The following is a 19,764-nucleotide window of genomic DNA, read 5'->3' as shown; positions in this document are numbered from 1 at the left end:
TTATCAAAACTCCCTAAAATGTGCAATTTTTAGAGGAAATTGGCATACTTTAACAAGAAATTTTAGATTTTTTGGCACTTTCAGGGGGTGAAAATGGCAACTTCAAGGGGTGGGAAAAGATTTTCCACAGATGGATATTTTCCCCTTGTCCCTCGGTGGTTACGCCACTGCGGAGAATATCTGGCGGCTTAGATCAAAGAGCTATGGACACTTTTTGAAGTGGAGAAGTGGTACTTCGCTGGGTGTACAAGTGAGTCTGGTCATTATGATATCTTCCTTTTTATTCTTGTCTTTTATTTTTATCTTCCCTTCTTTTCCTTTTACCTTACCTTTCCTTTTCTTTTCCCCTTTTTTTTTCTCTTTCCCTACCTCTCCCCTCTTTCTTTTCTCCTATTACCCAGCCCGGTAAAAACCGTCAGAGTAGGGGGATAGTCTTCCCCCACCTGTTTACGCCACTGATAAAGAAAAAATGATTGTTCTTTCTCGCCCCCTCTGTCAGTTTCTCTCGAATTATCATTCGCTCGTCCTACGTTGGTTTGCAGGGACCATCTGCTCGAAGTAATAATTATCCGCTCTACTCGAGGTACCTGTATTTTTTATTTCCAAACATTACACGAGAGATTATACGGTACACAAGGTTAGTGTTGTAGTTGTAAGACCTAGGAATTTAGAATTAACATAAGTGCAATAACGACTAATTAATTTTATATCCCATATCATGTAAGATTATATGATCTGGGCCTATTGTAAAGGAAAACATGAGACTAGGGCCTAGGCCTGGTTCCAGCCCCAGGTTAGGCCTTGGCCAAGACCTAGCCAGCTATCTAGGATTAGAGAGGCTCGGCCTATCTCTATGATGAGGAGTAGGCTAGCCCAGCTGACCTCTGTAGTCAGTGAGTGTAGGTCCGACCAGGGCATGGGCGGTGGAAGTGCTACATCCTACCAAACTGCTTTTAGTTAGAACATGTACAGAGATTAATTTGTAAAAATAACCTTTTTTTTTAGCCCCTTTTCATAGTAGGCTAGGCTAGCCTAGTATGAGGAATGACTAGGGCCTAGGCTTGGTAGGTAGCCTCATCCCTCCGAGGCCTTGCATCAGTTTTGTCAGCAGCCAAACAGTAAACATCTAATTATTAATAAAAGACTGTCGTTTTGTTACTTTACTTGCTACTGTACGTATATGATGAACATTGATTAAAGTAGCCTAGTCTTCTCTAAAACTCCTATGCACATGCCAGATAATTAACAGTCATGCTCCTAAGTTTATACCTTTCATACTTTACTTTTTTTTTTAGGGAAAAATTGAAGACGTAGAACACAATGGCTGCTCAGCATGCTGCAAGGGATATCTTAATCAAGTATGTTTAATTCATCACTTTTTTTATATTCCTTTTCAATAGATGCAATTTTATGGTGAACAATGGCTGTAAAGTATTTTTGCAGACCTATACATTATTATTACCCTAATTGAACCTACTGATTAATATTACCATAGTATGTGTACTGATCTTTACAAAAATAATTTGAAATGATATAAAGAAAGAATGAAAAAGTAGTAACTTTTGTACAATAATATAATTTAATTTTTGTCACTACATCATAAACTATGCTATGTCAGGACAGTCAGGTATTGATTTTTATTTTATGTATTTTTATGACTAAAAATTATCTTCATAGACATTTAAAAGATCTGACAAGGCACAGGATATCTGCCAGATGTTGCCATACAGGTAAGGCATTTGTACTGGTGGAATATTACCATACATGTGGAATATTGCTGTACAGGTGGGAGATTACCATACTGGTGCAATATTGCTGTACAGGTGTGATATTACCATGCAGGTTTAATATTGTTATACTGGTGGAATATTTCTGTACAGGTGCGATATTACCATGTACAGGTGGAATATTGCTGTACAAGTGTGATATTACCATGCAGGTGTAATGTTTGCTAGCGTACATGTGGGATATTCCATACCAGTGGGATATTACCAATTAGGTAAGTATTGCCATACTGGTGTAATATTACTGTATATCTGAGATATTCCATTCCCTTGGAATATTAGCATTCAGGTGAAATATTACCATACTGATGGTGTTTTACTTTTCTCATTTAGTATAATTTCTTTAAATCATCTAGGAAGAGGGGGAAATATAAACTTTTATCGATAAATATGTAAATGATTGTGCAAGGAAAAGTATTAGGTCAAAATAGCTATAGACTATGACCTAAAGTTCAGAGCAAACTAGTAAAAACTAGTTTAAATAGTTTTTTAAAGATTAGAATAGAAAAAAACAAATTTCTGCTCTATTTACAGGCAAGGTGAATGTTATCAATAAATTACTAATTGCAAATCGTGGAGAAATTGCTTGCCGTGTGATCCGTACGGCACGCAAACTGGGAATAAAAACTGTCGCTGTGTATAGTGATGCTGATAAAAACTCATTGCATACTACCATGGTAAGAGTAATTGCACATTATTATAATTGTCGGAACAAGCATTTAATATTATTTAACTAAATACTGGTATATTAAATATCAAAAGATCTTTGCTTCTGGAGTCCATGGCATCAACCACCCATCGTTCATCACTGACTTCCCCACCCCACCACCACTTCATCCCAGATTATGGAAACATGCATTAATGCTTTATGTTATAAAACTATAATATAACAAGTATTTGACACAAAGCTTTATATTACAGACCTGCTTTATACTCAATTGAACCAGATTGGTTCCAAGCCCCACCATATAAGAAAACATTTTTATACTGTGCAACTAAGATATGGAACAAGCTTCAAAACAAAAATAGATCAACATTTAATGATGTTTAACTGGCTACATTTGTAAACTTAATCAAAACCTTGTAATATTTTTATTCATTTCCATTGCAAAGTAATGTTCTCTTGCCTTTAGCAAATTAAATCAGTTCTTTTCTTTGTATTTTTCAGGTTTTTCCTTTTAATTTTCTGTTCATTTGATTTTTTTATTTATTTGATTTTTATTTGTTCATTTGATTTTAATTTCTGATTTTCATTTCTTATAATATAAATAAACAATATATGTATATATTTTTGTTCATGTGATCTAATTATGAAACCAGTGCTGCGTCACTGAAAGTGCTATCACTTATTAAAGAAAGAAAAAATAAATGCTGTCCCCGGTGAGGAAGATGAGGAGAATTGAAGCTTTATTGTAGGACTGCATAATATTCAATTACAAAAAATAGTTTGCACCCCAAGCCAATCTTCAGGTTGATTAGGCAAATGTGATGAGTATGTTTTGTTTTTTAATTCCTTTTTATTATTCAATTCATTTTTATAGGCTGATGAATCATATAACATTGGGCCAGCAGCATCACAGTTAAGCTACCTCAATAAGCAAAAGATTATAGATGTTGCAAAAATGTTTAAAGCACAGGTAATGAATTGAGGACTATTACTGATCGTAATGACGATGACGACAATTCTGATGATGGTGATGCTGATAATGATGATCAATGAATCAACAAGGATTTGTATAATGCCAATATCCATGACAAAAACGCACATTAACTACTGAGGTTATCATTGTTATGTAATACTATGAAAAGAAATGGTGAAGATGATGATGTATGATGATAGTCATGTTGGCAATAATGATGATAATGATGGTAATAAAGATGATGCTGACAATTACGGTTGAACCAATAAAATTACTACCATGGAGTTATTAGTGAGATCACTTGTCTCCACCCACTCCTCAGCATGGAAAGAACAAAGCTCATGCAGAGTGTAATTTGCAATGAAAATACATTTCTTTATAAATAGTGCTTGTTTGGTTTTTTTAACAGGCTATTCATCCAGGATATGGATTTTTGTCTGAGAATGCAGAGTTTGCTGATCTTTGTGAAAAGGAGAACATCATTTTTGTTGGCCCTCCATCATCTGCTATCACAGACATGGGAATCAAAAGGTTTGTTTTACAATTCTCAAAATGAATATGTGCTGTAATATAATCATTATTTCTTATATTGTGCTATATTTCACAATTTATTTTGCAAATTTATTCAGTGGTTTGATATGTTTTACAAAATGATCCAATTTGAGTATTAATGCACAGGCATAGCAATATAAATGTTTATTTGTTTACATTTAAGTTAAAAAATATAAATTTATGTTGGAACCTTGATAATGTGATCTGCTATCAGAGTTGTCGGAATTTATAATTGTTCTCCAAAATAATTGTGGGAATTGAAGTCATCAATTCTAAGTTTCGTGTCTTCAGCAATTGTTGTTTGAAATGCACATGCCTGTATCCAAAGTCAAACGACATAAACCTATGTGTTGTGTGAATGTTTTTTTTATGTCGATTGAACTTGGTATCTGCATGTGCAGATGAGACTAAGAAATGGCTTAATGCCTAAAGGTTCATTGACCTCCAGTCAGCCTGCATCTTCAATATACTCCTATTCTTCTCCACCTGGTTTCGATCTGCTGCAATTAATTGCGTAGATCCATCATTTAAAAGAGAAATTAAGGTATATGTAATTGCCTCCCTACTGGTCCTTGAATAGTGTCATCCTCTTGGTTTGATGCCAGCTCTATCTTCTACTATATATTTGCAAATTATATTTACTTGTTAGACCAGCAAATGCTGTCTTTCTCAAAAATGTTCATGCCTTTAATAACATGTACTGTACTAATGAATTTTATATTCAGTACCTCAAAGGCAATTATGTCAGCAGCTGGGGTGCCAATCATAATGGGCTACCATGGCGATGATCAATCTGATGAAAGATTAAAGCAAGAAGCCAGTAGTATTGGTTACCCAGTGATGTTAAAAGCAGTCCGGGGTGGTGGTGGTAAGGTATGCATACACATACACACTATTATGTTTTATGAGACTGATACCTGTGATTTCCAAATATATTTAATGTAATGTGACATTATGTCCATATATGGACAAATCATACAAATTTTTCCCATTAATTTAATATTATGTACATAGCTTAACCTAATGTCATTTAAATTATTTTATTTCCTAATATTGTTCCACATTAATATAGCATATTTCTAAAAGAATTGTGTTGTTATAGCATATTTATTAAAAGAACAAGATTATACAATATAAGGAAAGCTTAACAGAACATGTATTCTAAATTAACAATCTTCTAAAGTATTGTTAGTTGAATGTTCTTGTAATCAAATTCTGTAAATTGCATTTCTTTTTACAGGTAATTCTGTCTTAATCTTATCTTTTAACTTTATTTATTTATAAATTCAATTTTTAATGTTTTTTGGTGTCAATTTATCAATTATATTTATATAATTTATTACTTAATGGATCTTTTTGAATTGAATTTTTTTTTTCATTTCAATATATATATTCATTATATATATATATATATATATATATATATATATATATGTATGTATTGTGTGTTTGTTGGGTCGCAACTCGCATTTTGTGACTCGCAACTCGCAACTCGCAGAAAAGAAACCCTCTAATTTAGTTTTTAACTGTGATACATTTTGGAAATAAACATTGAATGAAAATTAATGAATGAACAATCTATACTTCTGTAAAACTGTCAAAATATAGTACTGTATATACATTAAAGAAATGTGGGTAGTACGTTAAGTTTATGTCATTTTGCTTACTAATTTTTCAATTATTGCACAATATTGTAGGGTATGCGTGTTGTACAAAGTGCTGGTGACTTTGAAGAAGCCTTGGCGTCTGCCCGTAGAGAGGCACTCAAGTCATTTGATGATGATATTATGCTGGTGGAGAAGTTTGTTGACAACCCAAGGTTTTCTTTATCTCAATTTGTTTTTAATACGAAATTTTAAATAACATTAATAATTATAATTACAACATTTTTAGTAGCCTATATTTAAATATTGTTGATATTTACCAAAATCTTTTGAACACATTGGATTTTGTTAATGCAGTATTACAACATTTTTAGAAGTTACATTAAAATATTTTTGTTTAATTAATCACATATATTGTTAAATTTTGTTAAATACAGTACCTTATTTGAAATATCATTTTACAAAACTTGTAGTACATTAAAATACACAAAATGTAAACTCAAATACAATGTATTTGTGGAAATTTGTGTTTTTTAATCAGGTTTAGAATATGTTTAAAATAATACGTACATTTTATTAAATTGTTTCAATATTGATTCCTACAGGCATGTTGAAGTCCAAGTATTTGGTGACCATCATGGAAATTATGTTTATCTGTTTGAGAGAGATTGCAGTGTTCAAAGAAGACATCAAAAGATAATAGAAGAGGCACCAGCAGTAAGTTGAATATTATTTGGATTGGAGTTTTGAATAGCTTGGTGGTTAAGATGCTTGCTTTCCATTTCAAGGGTCGTAGGTTCAATTCCTGTCATGGTAGAAGGATTTCTCACGACCAAAACAACTCCACTCCCTAAGCCTTATATGAGACTTGGTTTAGGCCTAGGTAAAGTATCATGTGTTTATGATTGTCATGTGAAGGGATTGCCACCTATAATAGCATAGTGATTAAGTCACTATTGGTAATACTTGGCCATGTGCCTAAAGGAATAAAATAAAAAATAATAATATTAAAAATTACTTTTAATTTTATTTTATTTATTTATTTATTGTGGTATAGAAAGACAATAAAAAGCCATTAAAATAAGAAAAATTGATAAGTTAGCAATAGAATTAAATCATTACATAATCATAAAACCACAAAGCATAAAACATTAGAAAAAAGTCCAGCCATTAACTCCTAGCAATTAAAACAAATATATGAATGTCAAAATATTAACATGAATGAAATTGTGACATATACTATAAATCAACTAGTAAAGCCAAAATTATAACATGTTTCAGTCGAGGAGGAGCAGCATTCTTTCATGATTAAGCTTAGACAGACAATTTTTTTTCTTGACACAACTGTTTAATGTATTTTACAAATACATTTTGTATAAGACCATGGAGGTACTTATTATCTCTCTATGGTAAGTTCAAGCGTGTTTCACACTTTTTGTACTGACATTTTGTTGATTACTGTTTGATTTTTTAAGCCTGATCTACCAGAGGAAGTTCGCCGTGAGATCGGAGAGGCTGCAGTCCGAGCAGCTAAGGCCGTGAACTATGTTGGAGCTGGTAAGTAGCGTTTAGAAACCTCTCACTAATCAAGCAGATTTGCGTATTCACAAAGATACACCAACTTTACTGTAATTGTAAACAACCTATGCGGGGTTTATTTTTATCGTTTTCACGAAGAGACTTGAACTTTCATGCTAATTAACAGGTTAATTTAAGCGTGGAGGAAATATATCTTAATATACTTCCTCCATGATTAAAGTTAGTAAAGAAAAATAAATTGGAACATTTGAATTGTTTATTGCTTTATCTTTAAACATATGTAAACAAATATTTAAAATTTTGATATCTTGGTTTTGTGAAGTAGTCCACAACACATTTTTATCAAAATATTATTTTGGTAATAATTGAAGTTTGTGTCTCTTCGGTGACCATATGATATAGAATGTTTTTGCTGCGAAGCAGCCAATTCATATTCTTGACAGCAATTTGACCTCTGAAAAGTCATTGTTTGTCAAAAAACAAGGGCCTAAGACGACTTAAAAGCGGAGTTTCCTTCTTTCGTTCTGCCGGGTAAAATCAATTACTTTAGGCGACGTTTGTAGGCTAACCAACACGTACCAACGTCCGCATGTCGTGCTAGCATTATCCTACTCTAGGCCTAGACTAGCTAGGATGGTATAGGCCTAGCCTTGAAGGGATGAAGGTCCCAATAAAAACGACGTCGCTCCTTGATAGCTAACACTGTCTATTTAACATCACAATAATTCATTATTAGACCTATAGTTGTTTTTTGAATTGTACTCCAAAAATATCAGCCGATACCTCGCACAACTCGAGTAAAGTCTCGTATCTATTGTCGTGACGTCATGGCTCGCTGGCTGACACTTGCGATGTCTCGCACTTGTGATCAAATAACATGCTGGCTCGCACTTTGGCAACACTCTTTGGCAGTCAACTCGCCCCTAGAAAACCCGCCCTTGGAAACTTGCCCCATAAAAAAATGTACACTTCCTAGACCATGCAGTCTTCAAAATAGAAACATTTGGTAATCAACTAAATTTTCCACATACATAGAAATTTTTGAAACTTTATTAAAAAAAAACCTAAACCATAATTCGCCACTATAGTCACTTTTTGACAAAAATGAAAAATTACGACTTTGTTACTCAATGAGATGTGTTCTAATATAGAAAATGGGTCGTGTCTCATATTATTTGTTATATTTTTATTATTCATTATTTTCACTTGACTTGCATAAATAATTTTGTTCAAAGAACATTTATATGCAGTTGTACTTCGCAGCACTTCACATGCAATTTGCAATTTCTAGTACATAAATTATATTATTTGATACATTTCTTTAGATCTTAAAATATTGAAATTATATTTCTTAAGGAACTGTTGAATTTATTATGGATGCAAAACACAAGTTCTATTTTATGGAAATGAATACGAGACTACAAGTAGAACACCCAGTTACAGAGATGGTGACATCTACTGACCTAGTGGAGTGGCAGCTTCAGGTAGGAAACAGTGACATGATCCACTTGAGTCATCTGTTGAAACAGCTATGTAAATCATGTAGATTGTTATACATCTGAGCATGGACCTATTAATAATAGGTCCATTATTTATTAATAGGTCCATGGTCTCAGCCTTCCACTACCAGTTTCTTCACACACCCACAAGTCTGCATGCTCTTTTTCTATGCAATCACTTTGTAATTAAACACTGATGGGTGATGGAATAGGGCAGGGGTTGGCATAAATATGGGTAAGAGGGCCAAACTGAATTTTTGATTTATCACTGAGGGCTGCACCCAAATTTTGATATTTCTAATGTGTTTCCAAAAACCTTCATGCACTGCTTTGATACCACTTTATGCTCAGTTTTAATATTACTTTTTACAGATGTTTGGTGTCAGTCCGCAAAAGCTAGGCCTTTTCTAGTCGAAGATGGTTGGCAGGCAGGCTGCACACATAGGGTTTTAATTCATTTTTACAGGCCACAAAAAAAATCACTGTCAGGCCACACTTTGCCCACCTGTGGTCCAGGGGGTAGGCTGTTATATACTTAGGTTCTATGTACAGTATGTGCCCATTCATGCTTATGTTATTACCCGTTGAATGTTTGCGGGAATATAATTCGAAGGTAGTATGAACGGGGGTAATTGAAAAAACATCTGGCAGAAGAGCAAGTTAGCCAACCCACCAAACTTGCCAGTTAAAAGTTGCCCGAGGCGAATCCTCGTGATCTCGGTGATGACATTAATGACTTTTACACGCCTAGGCCTACTAACGAGGGATGTCCAAAATAGGGCTACCTCATGCTGCGAGTGCGATAAGAGTCCTCCCAAGCATTATTCCTATCCCTTTTCTCTCAATTCTCCAAAGAGTCAACACGTGCATTGCTCCTACGCCGCAAAATTATATTTTTACTTAACTTTACTCCGGACTTCCCTATTAATTTCCCTGAAAATAAATAGAAAAAAACGCATGGACGGAAGAGGCAACTTTCGCCCTGATAAGTGTGTGGGGGTCTGCCCAGACACAAGAAAGTTTTGATGGGACAAGGAGGAACGCACAAACCTACGGGCTGATAATTACTAAGATGAAAGAGCTGGGCTTTGGCTTTAATAGAGCCCAAATAATCAATAAGTGCAAAAACTTAAAAAAACAATACAACCAGGCTAAGGATGAAAACAACAAGTCAGGGAACAGGCCCACAGACTGGCCGTATTTTGCAGAAATGGATGAGATTTTTGGTGATAGGCCAGCATCCAGGCCCACACAACCAGTGTTGGACATAAAACATCATTAGCGAGTAACCTTCTAACTACCCACTGAATTTACAAAGCATGAACAAGGGTTGGTTGTAGGGCAGCAGGCAACTCGCTGAGTTCATACTCATCATGAACGCAGGCTATGTATAATCAGTTGAAATCACATTTAAAGATTATTTTATTGTCATTTTGTAAAACCATAAACATGTAGAATTTGTTTTCTGATGTTGAATAAATGATAAAAAATTTAGCTAGTAAATAATAAAATAGTATTTCTTTAACAGGTTGCTGCTGGAGCCAAACTTCCTTTGAGCCAACAAGATATCAAGTTGAAAGGTCATGCGTTTGAAGCCAGAATCTATGCTGAGGACCCAACAAACAATTTCTTGCCAGGCGCTGGTCCATTGTGGCATCTTGCAACGCCAGTGGCTGATGAAGAGACTAGGATTGAGACAGGTGTTAGAGAAGGTAAGTGCCTATAGGCCTACCTTATATTCTGACATGAATCCTTAGTATCAATTACTTTATCATGCTTCAATTCAGATTTTCAGTCATTTTGGAATGTCTGTCCCAATATTTGTATCGATTGGTGTTTGCATCGTTGGAACCATGAAGCTGTAATGGCACGCAGAGTCTGCAAAATAATGCATACTTTAATATTGTCCATTCAACAAGAAGTCGACCACAATTAAGTGAAACTAATTATTAAGTATATTCACACTGCTTCTGTCCTTGGGCAAGACACATTATCCATCTTTATTCAGTTGTCATCTTGTCCTTTTAGCTAAAATCCTAATGGAAATTTGGTCATGGTTTTTTATCTGCTCATTTGTCATCTTATTAAATAAACTTCTAATACATGTAGTGACTAATTTATTAACTTAACTAACTTGATAAACTACATTTTAAGACATTGTTTGTCATGATTTCCAGGGGATGAGGTCAGCACATTTTATGATCCTATGATTGCGAAATTAGTTGTTTGGTCCCAAGACCGGCAGAGTGCACTGGATAAATTACAAAGACATTTAGAAGAGTATCATGTAAGTTTTCATCCTCATTATTATCAACATCAGCATCAGTTGCAGAACAACCATCATCCTACTGTAACATTGGCAGCACATCTTAAGATTAATCATTGTAAAAATAATTGATTTTAATGTTTGTTTTTTTGTATACAGGTTATAGGTGTGAAAACAAATATCAATTAGCAGCACCATCACAACCATCAACATGATTTTAAAATTAATTGTAATGTTTTCGTATTCAGGTTATAGGTGTGAAAACAAATATAAATTTTTTATCAACACTTGCAAATCATGAAGGATTTCGGGCAGGTGATGTCCATACTGAATTCATTAACCAGCATAAAGAATCACTGTTTCCATCTTTGAAGAAAGCATCAAATGAAGTATTATGCCAGGCTGCATTAGCCTTATTACTCAATGAACAACAGGAGGCTATTAAACTCTCAACGATACAAGCAGGTATACTTAAAGCTTAAGAAAAATAATGGATTTTAATAGTGAATGCTAGTTAGGGATTTGTCTGTGCCTGCTTTATTGCAGGCTTACCAAGTCTCACATATTCGGGGTCTGTATCATGCTCTCGCTCTTGTGGACAGAATATCCTGCCTAAATGTATTGCCTATTATAAAATACATGTACAGCATGCTATTTGTGGCCTTTGTAGCTCTCCTCTTACTTCACATTCTTCATCTTCACACTTAAAATATAATGGTAACATGATGTACCAACTAGCTGCACTAACACTGTGAATATGTCGTCGTATAAAGTACTGTCGGATAAGATCAAAGGACACATACTCACAATTGCTCCACGCATACACACTGCCAGCTTAGGTCAGTTTGAAAGGTATGTGTGCACGACCTGGAAGGCATGTATTTCTCAGAATTCCTGCACCTGCAAATTTGTCTAATTTGGAATCTTGCAGCCAAGATTGTTTTCCTCTCAACATTGCATCTTAAGTCATGTTCTCATTAGAATAATTTTGACCAAGACAATGTGTGACTTTACCATGGCCAGATTGTATTGTTATCTGCATTTAACTGCACATAATTGGTGTTACCATGGCTAAGTGGTGGTAGGATTTTGTGCATGTGTAGTGGTCAGTCTAATAGTGGATACATTAAAATATGAAATATTTAGAGATGATAAATATTGTAATATATAAAATATTTAATATGAATCAAATTGACAAGGTACGTGGTTTCACAAAAAATGTTGATGAAACACTCTTTCTTTTTACTTGTTCTTATTAGCAGTGGTTTGGTTTGTATAAACATGATTCATGGAGGGGGCAAGTGAAGGGGAAGGTACAAATTTGTGGTGGGGGCAAGGACTCTGACGAGAGCAAAGCGGGCATGGTCGGTGTCAATTTAAATGTTTCAAAAGTGGTCCAGGGGCGGAGCCTTAAAAAATATGACAATTTAGGGTTATTTAATCTTTTTTACATATAGATAGTCTACTAATATGTAGAAAATATACATAATTTTCTAGTACTAATTAAGATGGTTTAGTTCAGTTAGCATGTTATTGGAACTATCACAGAAGGTCACCTGTTTATTTTCTTCAGTTTAATAAGTGCATTTTATGAGAGATTTTTTTCCATTGATTTATTAGTAGTATTAGTATTTAAAATGCTACCTGTTTTCTATTTATTAATTATTTAATTTTAAATTACCTTTCATTTTAGACCCATTTTCTCCATTTGGATTGGGTAATGGTGTGCGTATTAATGAGCATCTACATCGTCAAATTTATTTGAATGACGGGGAAGACCAAGTAATAATTCATGTAACATACAAACAAAATGGACACTATCAAATAAAGGTAATTTTTCTCAAGTAAATGTACTAATATAAATGAATGATGACAAGGTAAAATATATCAGATGTCTTATATTGATTCATTCATCTTATTTAAAACAATTTGAAACACTCAGGAAACCCACCAAAGTAAAAAAAAAAAAAAGCACCTTTCAAACTATAAGTGCAAATACTAAAAGAACAAATATAATAACATTACAGAATTGGTAATGTCTACATGGTAGCTAATACCAAAGAAAATCGTAAAATTTAATATACACTGATTCAACTCTCTGGAAAATGAATAAAGCAATAATTGGTTGATCCTCTCCCTTCACTATGTCATGTGGTCTGCATGTAGATAATAATTTACCCTGGAATCTACCAATTAGATTGATGACCAATCATTTGAAGTGTTTGGCAGACTGGAGAAAAAGGGGCGTGTCAGCATTATGGAACACAGTATCAATAGTCAGAAAAAGGCTGTAAAGGTCGCCCTCTATAATAATGCAATTCACGTCTTCGCACAGGTAATACATATATATTTTATTTTTTTCTAAAGTTGGCTCATGTGAATCGCTTTTTCGCAGTAAAGTTGATTTTTTATTTATCAGGTTCTGCTTCCCATCATTAATGTTGATTCCTGTAAATCCTTTATTTTATCCCAATAAAGTTTATTCCTTGAAATCCTGCCTCCCCATTAAAGGTAATCTATATGCCTCCTGTTTTCTCTGCTTCATTTAAATTTGATCCCCTTTCTATTAATTTTATCTTCTTCCCAAATGCATGACAATCAATTCTACAAGCTCGAAAGAAATTAAGGGATTTCTGTTCAAGACCTATCAAAAACTAGAAGGGACATTCTTCATCTAGATTACAAACATAAGAATGTTTCTAAAGCCTGGTCAATTGCCGGTTAGATTTTTGCTGAATTTAACCATTGAAGGAAAACAGTTGTAACTAGGCTGATTAGAACCATTGCTGACTTAGACTAATGTAGATTAGCTGCTATTCACATAGAACCTTACATTTATTGAATGCTGCCCTCTCATTCAAAGTTTGCAAAAAACATATAAGTGTTTTATATTTTAAATAATTCTAATTTTAGCTCTTGGTATTGTACAGATTTTAAAGATGACAATTATAATTTCTTTAGGCTGGAGGAATTGAAGTTGGTTTACCGATTCCAGAGTATCTTGACGATGCATCTTCAGGGTCAATGGGTGACCGTGCACCCATGCAAGGTGACATCACTCATGTGTATATACAACCAGGTGCCGTTGTCGAGAAAGGTGACCCTCTACTAGCTTTGGAATCTATGAAAATGGAGGTTTGTAATATTTATCAAAGCTAAATCTATTATTTATTTATTGTTTTGTTATATATAGCCCACATATCCAACTCCCTACTTGGCCATACGTCATATCCTAAACCATGATGATGATATTGAAGACAAAGGAAATGAACATGATGGTGTTAATAAGGCCAAAAAAAATGAATGCGTTCAATTTCAACTTTATTGCCATAATTTAAAACAGCATAAATGATTAGATAAAATAAGTAAACAGTACTGAAAAATGAATTAAAATACATGACGTTATTTAGATAACAGTAGGAAGTTTTCAGAAGCTTACGAAAACGATAACAAATACGGTTACTTCATCAAGTTTTTAGACAACCTTTCCCCTACAGTAGCATATTTGTCACAACGTAGACGAATCATGCCTTTTCCATGAATCAAGAATCATATTCAGCTCATACAGAATAATTGTCAAGAATGTTTAGGCAAGAATGACGATAATGATAATGATAATGACGTATTCGTTACCGTTTTCGTAAAGTTGCGAAATTTCTTTAATGCTAGAAAAACACCCACATCATTGAGAAAATATATTTTATTGCAAAATGCCCATTAAGATTAAGAAAAAATTAATTTTATAAAACAATTATTTTAATTACATAAATTTCAATTTGAATCAGGGGTTTAGCCTGAAAAACGAAATAGGCCGTCCAAAATTAAAGCTAATGGGCGTGGCCCTGAGCCGATGTGCACGCCACGCCAACTCGGGGCCACATGGATTTGAAAGATATAAAGTATTTGCTAAAGATAGACCAGACTTGATTAGGCCAAGCCATCCAAGCCGTCACGGTAAAAGTGGCCGTCCTAAATAATTGTACAAAAGACGGCCGGCTGGCTTGCTGACTAAGCCGATGATTTGATTTATATTGCCAAGCAGTGAGAATTGTACATGATCGTCAGTCACAAGGAGTGGAGGTTGATCCCGGCTAGCATTTATGGGGTATATTTGCGAGGACTTTGTAGCACAAGTGTGGGAAACATGGGGGAGTTGCAGCTTTTATGGGTTATACTTGCGAGGACTTTGTAGCATAAGTATGGGAAATAACCAGGGTGAAATTGGTAGTTAAACTCCCAGGCCTATCCTGTGCCAAAGTGCCACAATTTTCCGCATGATGTTACCAGGAATTTCAAGCTAGACTGGGTGCTAAGCTGTTAAGCCCCTTGCTAAGCCTACCTTTGGTACTGCCATGAGATCGCGACTGGATGGAACACTTTTTGCCATCGGGAACCAGTCAATATTGCGCCCTCTCTGGCACTATTGAGTGGCCTTTTTCCTGTTGCCTATTAGAGCACAGTGCTATTTTGTTAAATGGTAGTTCAAGTCCATAAGAATTTTCAGTAAAATAGGTAGCGCAAGTGTCTCATGCCTTGAAGTGGCTGCGGCTCCCCCCTGTTTGGTTGGTATGCAAGTGAACTCCCTGGGCGGTTGATACATTGGCTTTACACCTGTTGAACGACGCAGTACGTGCTTGGCTTAACCAACACTCACTACGTGCCCGATGATTGGTAAATGACAGGAGTGGATCCAGAATTTTTTTTATTAAGGAAGGACCAATTTCATTTAGGCCTAAATGTAATATAATTTTATAAAATTAAATAAGTATCCAATAGTAGTATGATTTATCTTCAGATACAAAGTATTGTAGCATTTAGTATTTGTATGCCATTTTGTATTTTGTTTATGGTGCCACATGCCCTCCCCCACTTACAAATTACCTCCCTCAATCCACTTCTGAATGGTAATGGCAAAAATTTGACCCTAAATTTTCCAAGATTTGAGTCAATATGACTCCAGCAACACATTTTTTAGGCCTATTTATGAGGATAATGATGATAACAGTGTTTATGATGATGAAGATGATGATGACAATGATGGTATAACTTTAAAATATATATAAAATATACTTTTTATTGTTTTTGAAAATGTTGATTGCTTGTTTTTAACAGTATATCATCAAAGCACCAAGGAAAGGAATAATCAAGAATGTGTTGGTTGCTAAAGGTGACAATATTCAGAAAAATGCAGCTCTTATTGTCTACGAAGAAGAACAGAGAACCTAATACCTAGTACCTAATACCTAGTACCTAATATTTAGTACCTAATATTCTTTTGCAGACAAAGAAAGTTGATCAGTGGCTATTCTTATTGTCTCTAGGTGTACTGAATGATGTAATACTGAAATGCAGAATTAGCAATTCTCGAATCCAGAGCTACATTTGAAATTAGCATATTAACATATTAAGATCCTTCTGCAAAGAAAATGCATTTTATTGAAAACAGTCATCTTTATTTTTAGCACTTTATTTACTATATAAATAAAGTAGAATCCCTCATTGGGACAACACTAAGGCTCTTCAAGGTGTTAGGCTAATTCAATGAATCAAGTCTCCTCCTATTGCCTATTGCCTATGCTTATAAATATAATAATGTGCATAATTTATTTCATAATTTATTTTTTTTAAATATATATACAGTATATTCATCGAAATGTTTCTTTCACTTTTACTCTTATAATTATAAGAAGATAATAAAGATTCTTTCTCTTAATTATTAGTATAACTTATTTGCTGTTCGGCATTACTTTAGCAAAACAATATGTTTAGTCTCAAAGGCATGTTTTATAATCACTAATGAAGTATTGGATTACAATGTTTTAAAAAGAAGTGTGATGTAGTACATTATATTTACTCATTAAACACCATTCTATAAAATAATTGTTTGGCTTTCACTACTTATGCAAGCCACCAAGGGCCACTGAAAGTGAACCTGTGCCTGGGAAAGCCCCATTGGTGAGGTCTGACTCTGAGGCTGCTTGGCAAACAACTATGGTGTCTGGAGAAATATCCCCAAAAGGTACAATCATTTTCGTAGGCCTATTTAGATAGCGTAGTCGTCCAACTCTTATTTTACCTTAGTGGGCTGAGCTCCTATGTGGCCTCGGCCCCGAGGGGCCAAGAAACATTCCTTCCTCAGTACCAGCTGGTACGCGTACGTCACATCTCATTATACTGATTATGAACAAAAAGTAAGTATGAATGAAAATATAGGAAAAGGAGGAAAAAAGAAATGGAGAAAAGAGTAAAAGGTAAGGAAATACGACTAAGGGAAAAAAAATATTTAACAATTAGTTTTAAAAAAGTAAATAAAATTCTGTATTTTCAAATTATTTTATTAACTTTATATATTTATTTTTATTGTTATTATTCTTTATTGTTACTCATTATTTTTGTTAGGTGAAACTTTTAATATTTTTTACCACACCATGCTGTAAAGCACATAGAGGTATTTTACATTATGCGCTATATAAATTGACAATTATTATTATTATTATTATTAAAAACAGTCTCAACTCAGTCGAAATTCGATATAAGGCCAACTGTATTATGTCGTGGTAAGGTATTAAAATTTAGTAGTGCGAGTCATAAGACCAGTGCCGTAGCCAGCTATTGGGACGGTTGGGACAGTCCCACACAATTTTTTTAATGGGTCCACAAAGAATGGCTCCACATTTTTTTAAATGGGTCCAAATTATGTAATTTTATGTATAAAATGGGTCCACTTTTTGAAAAATTGGTCCAGATTCCTCATATTTAGCTTAAAATAGGTAAAATTTAAGAAAATGGGTCCAGATTTTTCAATGTGTCATATGGGTCCACCCTGATATTGTCCTGCACTGTCTGAAAATCTTGGCTATGGCATTGGTGGCGACGCAGATCTGAAGAGAAATCCCCCGTCGAGGATCGGAAAAGCATTTTAGAGAGAGTGCCAATCATGAAAGTTTACATCAACCCCAACCAAGGTAGGGCTAATGTGTTTTTGCATGCGGAAAATCCGAACCCTTGCCAAAGAATCTCTGGACTGCCCGCTTGCAGGACCTGTCCGCTTTTTCTGAATTCATTTATTGTTGGGCATCTCGTAATTGTTAAAAGCCGAAAGACATAGTAATGTTCATTTTGGCACAAGGGATTAATATACGGCGGCAACCAAAAATCGAAAAAATAACCTCAAACATTAAAATAAACATTTATATTGCTCACAGTTACCAACTTTCAATCCAGCCTGTTGTAGACAGACAGGGGCTAGCACTATGGAGGTAGGCCTTATTGTTCACTATAATATCTCATGGTAGGTGTGCTGGGTAGCTCAGACGCAAAGTGAAGTCTGGGGGAAGGAGGATAATTGTACGAGATAGTCCAGACCTCGAGCGCTTTGTAACTTCGGTATAAAACGCTATAAATCGACTAACTTCATTACAATACATGAAGTCACAGACCTCAAGGGAAATACTTTTAAATTATTTACAGATACCGTAACTTGCTGTCATAAATATGATAATTGAATATGCAACAAATATTAACAACAAATAATTGAACATTGTGTTTTTGAAGGATATGAAACAATAGCGACACGTTATCTGAAGACCTCGAACATCAGATACTAAGATTCGAGAAACCACATATTTTGAACAAATGAAATGCCGCAATTGGGACTTAGCTTAACTCGAAACAGGATCTCTCTGAACAAATAAACATAGTACTGTAAGGCCAACCAAAAAACAATACTTGTGTTGGTCACGCTTTGGGAGATTCCCCAAAAATGGGTTGGTGGATAGGTCGGTAGGAAAAGATCGCTCCTACCGTCCAGCAAGATGGGCTTATTTAAAAATTAAAATGCCGAACCTCAAGTTCGTACATTTTGGGTCGGTCGGACGTGGCCAACGCACAATTTTTTTTCATTTGGCTTATTTGTATTCCCACGATTTCTGAATAACCAGTGGCGTAACAATGAGGTCTGGCCCGGTATGATAAAGGATGCTTCGGGCCATTGGTCCTGGAAAGTCCTGCAGTGGGGTGCGGGGTGGAGTTGGGGAAAAGCACCGCTCCTCGCGGTGTTTTGAGGGCGTCTTTTTTAGTTCAATTCCAGAGCCGTAGATAAGGCCGGTTCCCACTGAACGCGATCAAGCGAATTTCGCGTCGAAATGTGGCGCGCGCGGCTAAATCGAAGACGCGACTGGCGTTTCCAATGTGAACATGCAAACGAATTTGTAGTCGAACACGCGAACGCCCAATATTCGAACTTCGACGCGGTGCGCGCGGTGGTCGGGGAGGCTTCGCCTGCGAATTCACAAGAGTTGATCCAAGACCAACTTTTTCGGATTCGCGAGCGAATTCGCGGCCGATGGACCAATCGCAAGGCTTAGATTCAATTAATGTCAAAGGTCAACAATAAAGTCACGATTACGAACATTGTCAAAACAATGTACAGGTTATGTGCGAACGATGACCGACGAGTCCGTTTCATGCAAAATCTGTGGAACAGTAGGCTACCCTTGTTTAGGTCTGTGACAAGGGAGCAAAGCAAATATGTGACAATGCGTGGAAAAGGATTTGCAGAGACGAGTTGAGTTACCGGTATCTCCTCTTTCTACCAGTATTAGGCCTGTCCAGCCTAGGCCTCTGATACCCTGCTACACCTGAGACCTACCGTAGGGTAGGATAGGCCTGGCCTACTATCTACCCTTATGAGGCCTAGCTCTAGGCCTTGAATAAATATGAACTAAAAAACTGTGTTTATATTCACTCTTTTGATTCATTATAGAGTTATGGGAATGTTAATCCTGAGGATTTTATCTGATTCGTCTCACAGCCCTTTTCCTCCGTCTATCAATGCGATAAAAAAATCACTTCTCTGTTGCCACCCGCCATTTCAAGTTT

General features: G+C 35.2%; 1 protein-coding gene across 3 annotated transcripts; it reads left to right on the top strand.

Moving 5' to 3' along the window:
- Positions 1-545: 545 nt before the first annotated feature.
- Positions 546-16,764, top strand: LOC117117903 (methylcrotonoyl-CoA carboxylase subunit alpha, mitochondrial-like). Of its 3 annotated transcripts, XM_033262382.1 has the most exons (19): positions 546-637; positions 1,296-1,358; positions 1,678-1,730; positions 2,319-2,461; positions 3,326-3,421; positions 3,834-3,955; positions 4,702-4,849; positions 5,674-5,795; positions 6,186-6,297; positions 7,056-7,137; positions 8,476-8,603; positions 10,147-10,330; positions 10,796-10,905; positions 11,133-11,349; positions 12,578-12,714; positions 13,082-13,219; positions 13,846-14,019; positions 15,997-16,101; positions 16,147-16,764. In XM_033262382.1, the coding sequence occupies exons 2-19, from the start codon at positions 1,321-1,323 to the stop codon at positions 16,150-16,152; spliced, it is 2,115 nt and encodes a 704-aa protein (XP_033118273.1). In that variant the 5' UTR covers positions 546-637; positions 1,296-1,320; the 3' UTR covers positions 16,153-16,764. The 3 variants fall into 3 exon arrangements, with proteins under 3 accessions (XP_033118273.1, XP_033118271.1, XP_033118270.1); XM_033262380.1 differs by lacking the exon at positions 16,147-16,764 and having other exon boundaries at positions 1,678-1,725; positions 2,314-2,461; positions 15,997-16,139; XM_033262379.1 differs by lacking the exon at positions 16,147-16,764 and having other exon boundaries at positions 15,997-16,139.
- The last annotated feature ends 3,000 nt before the right edge of the window (positions 16,765-19,764 follow it).

The sequence above is a fragment of the Anneissia japonica genome, unplaced genomic scaffold, assembly GCF_011630105.1.
Source record: "Anneissia japonica isolate Jap-2015-1 unplaced genomic scaffold, ASM1163010v1 scaffold287896_len759773_cov187, whole genome shotgun sequence".
NCBI classification, from domain to species: Eukaryota; Metazoa; Echinodermata; class Crinoidea; order Comatulida; family Comatulidae; genus Anneissia; species Anneissia japonica.
The sequence above is the reverse complement of the archived record's forward strand: the minus strand, read 5'-3'. Positions and strand labels throughout refer to the sequence as shown.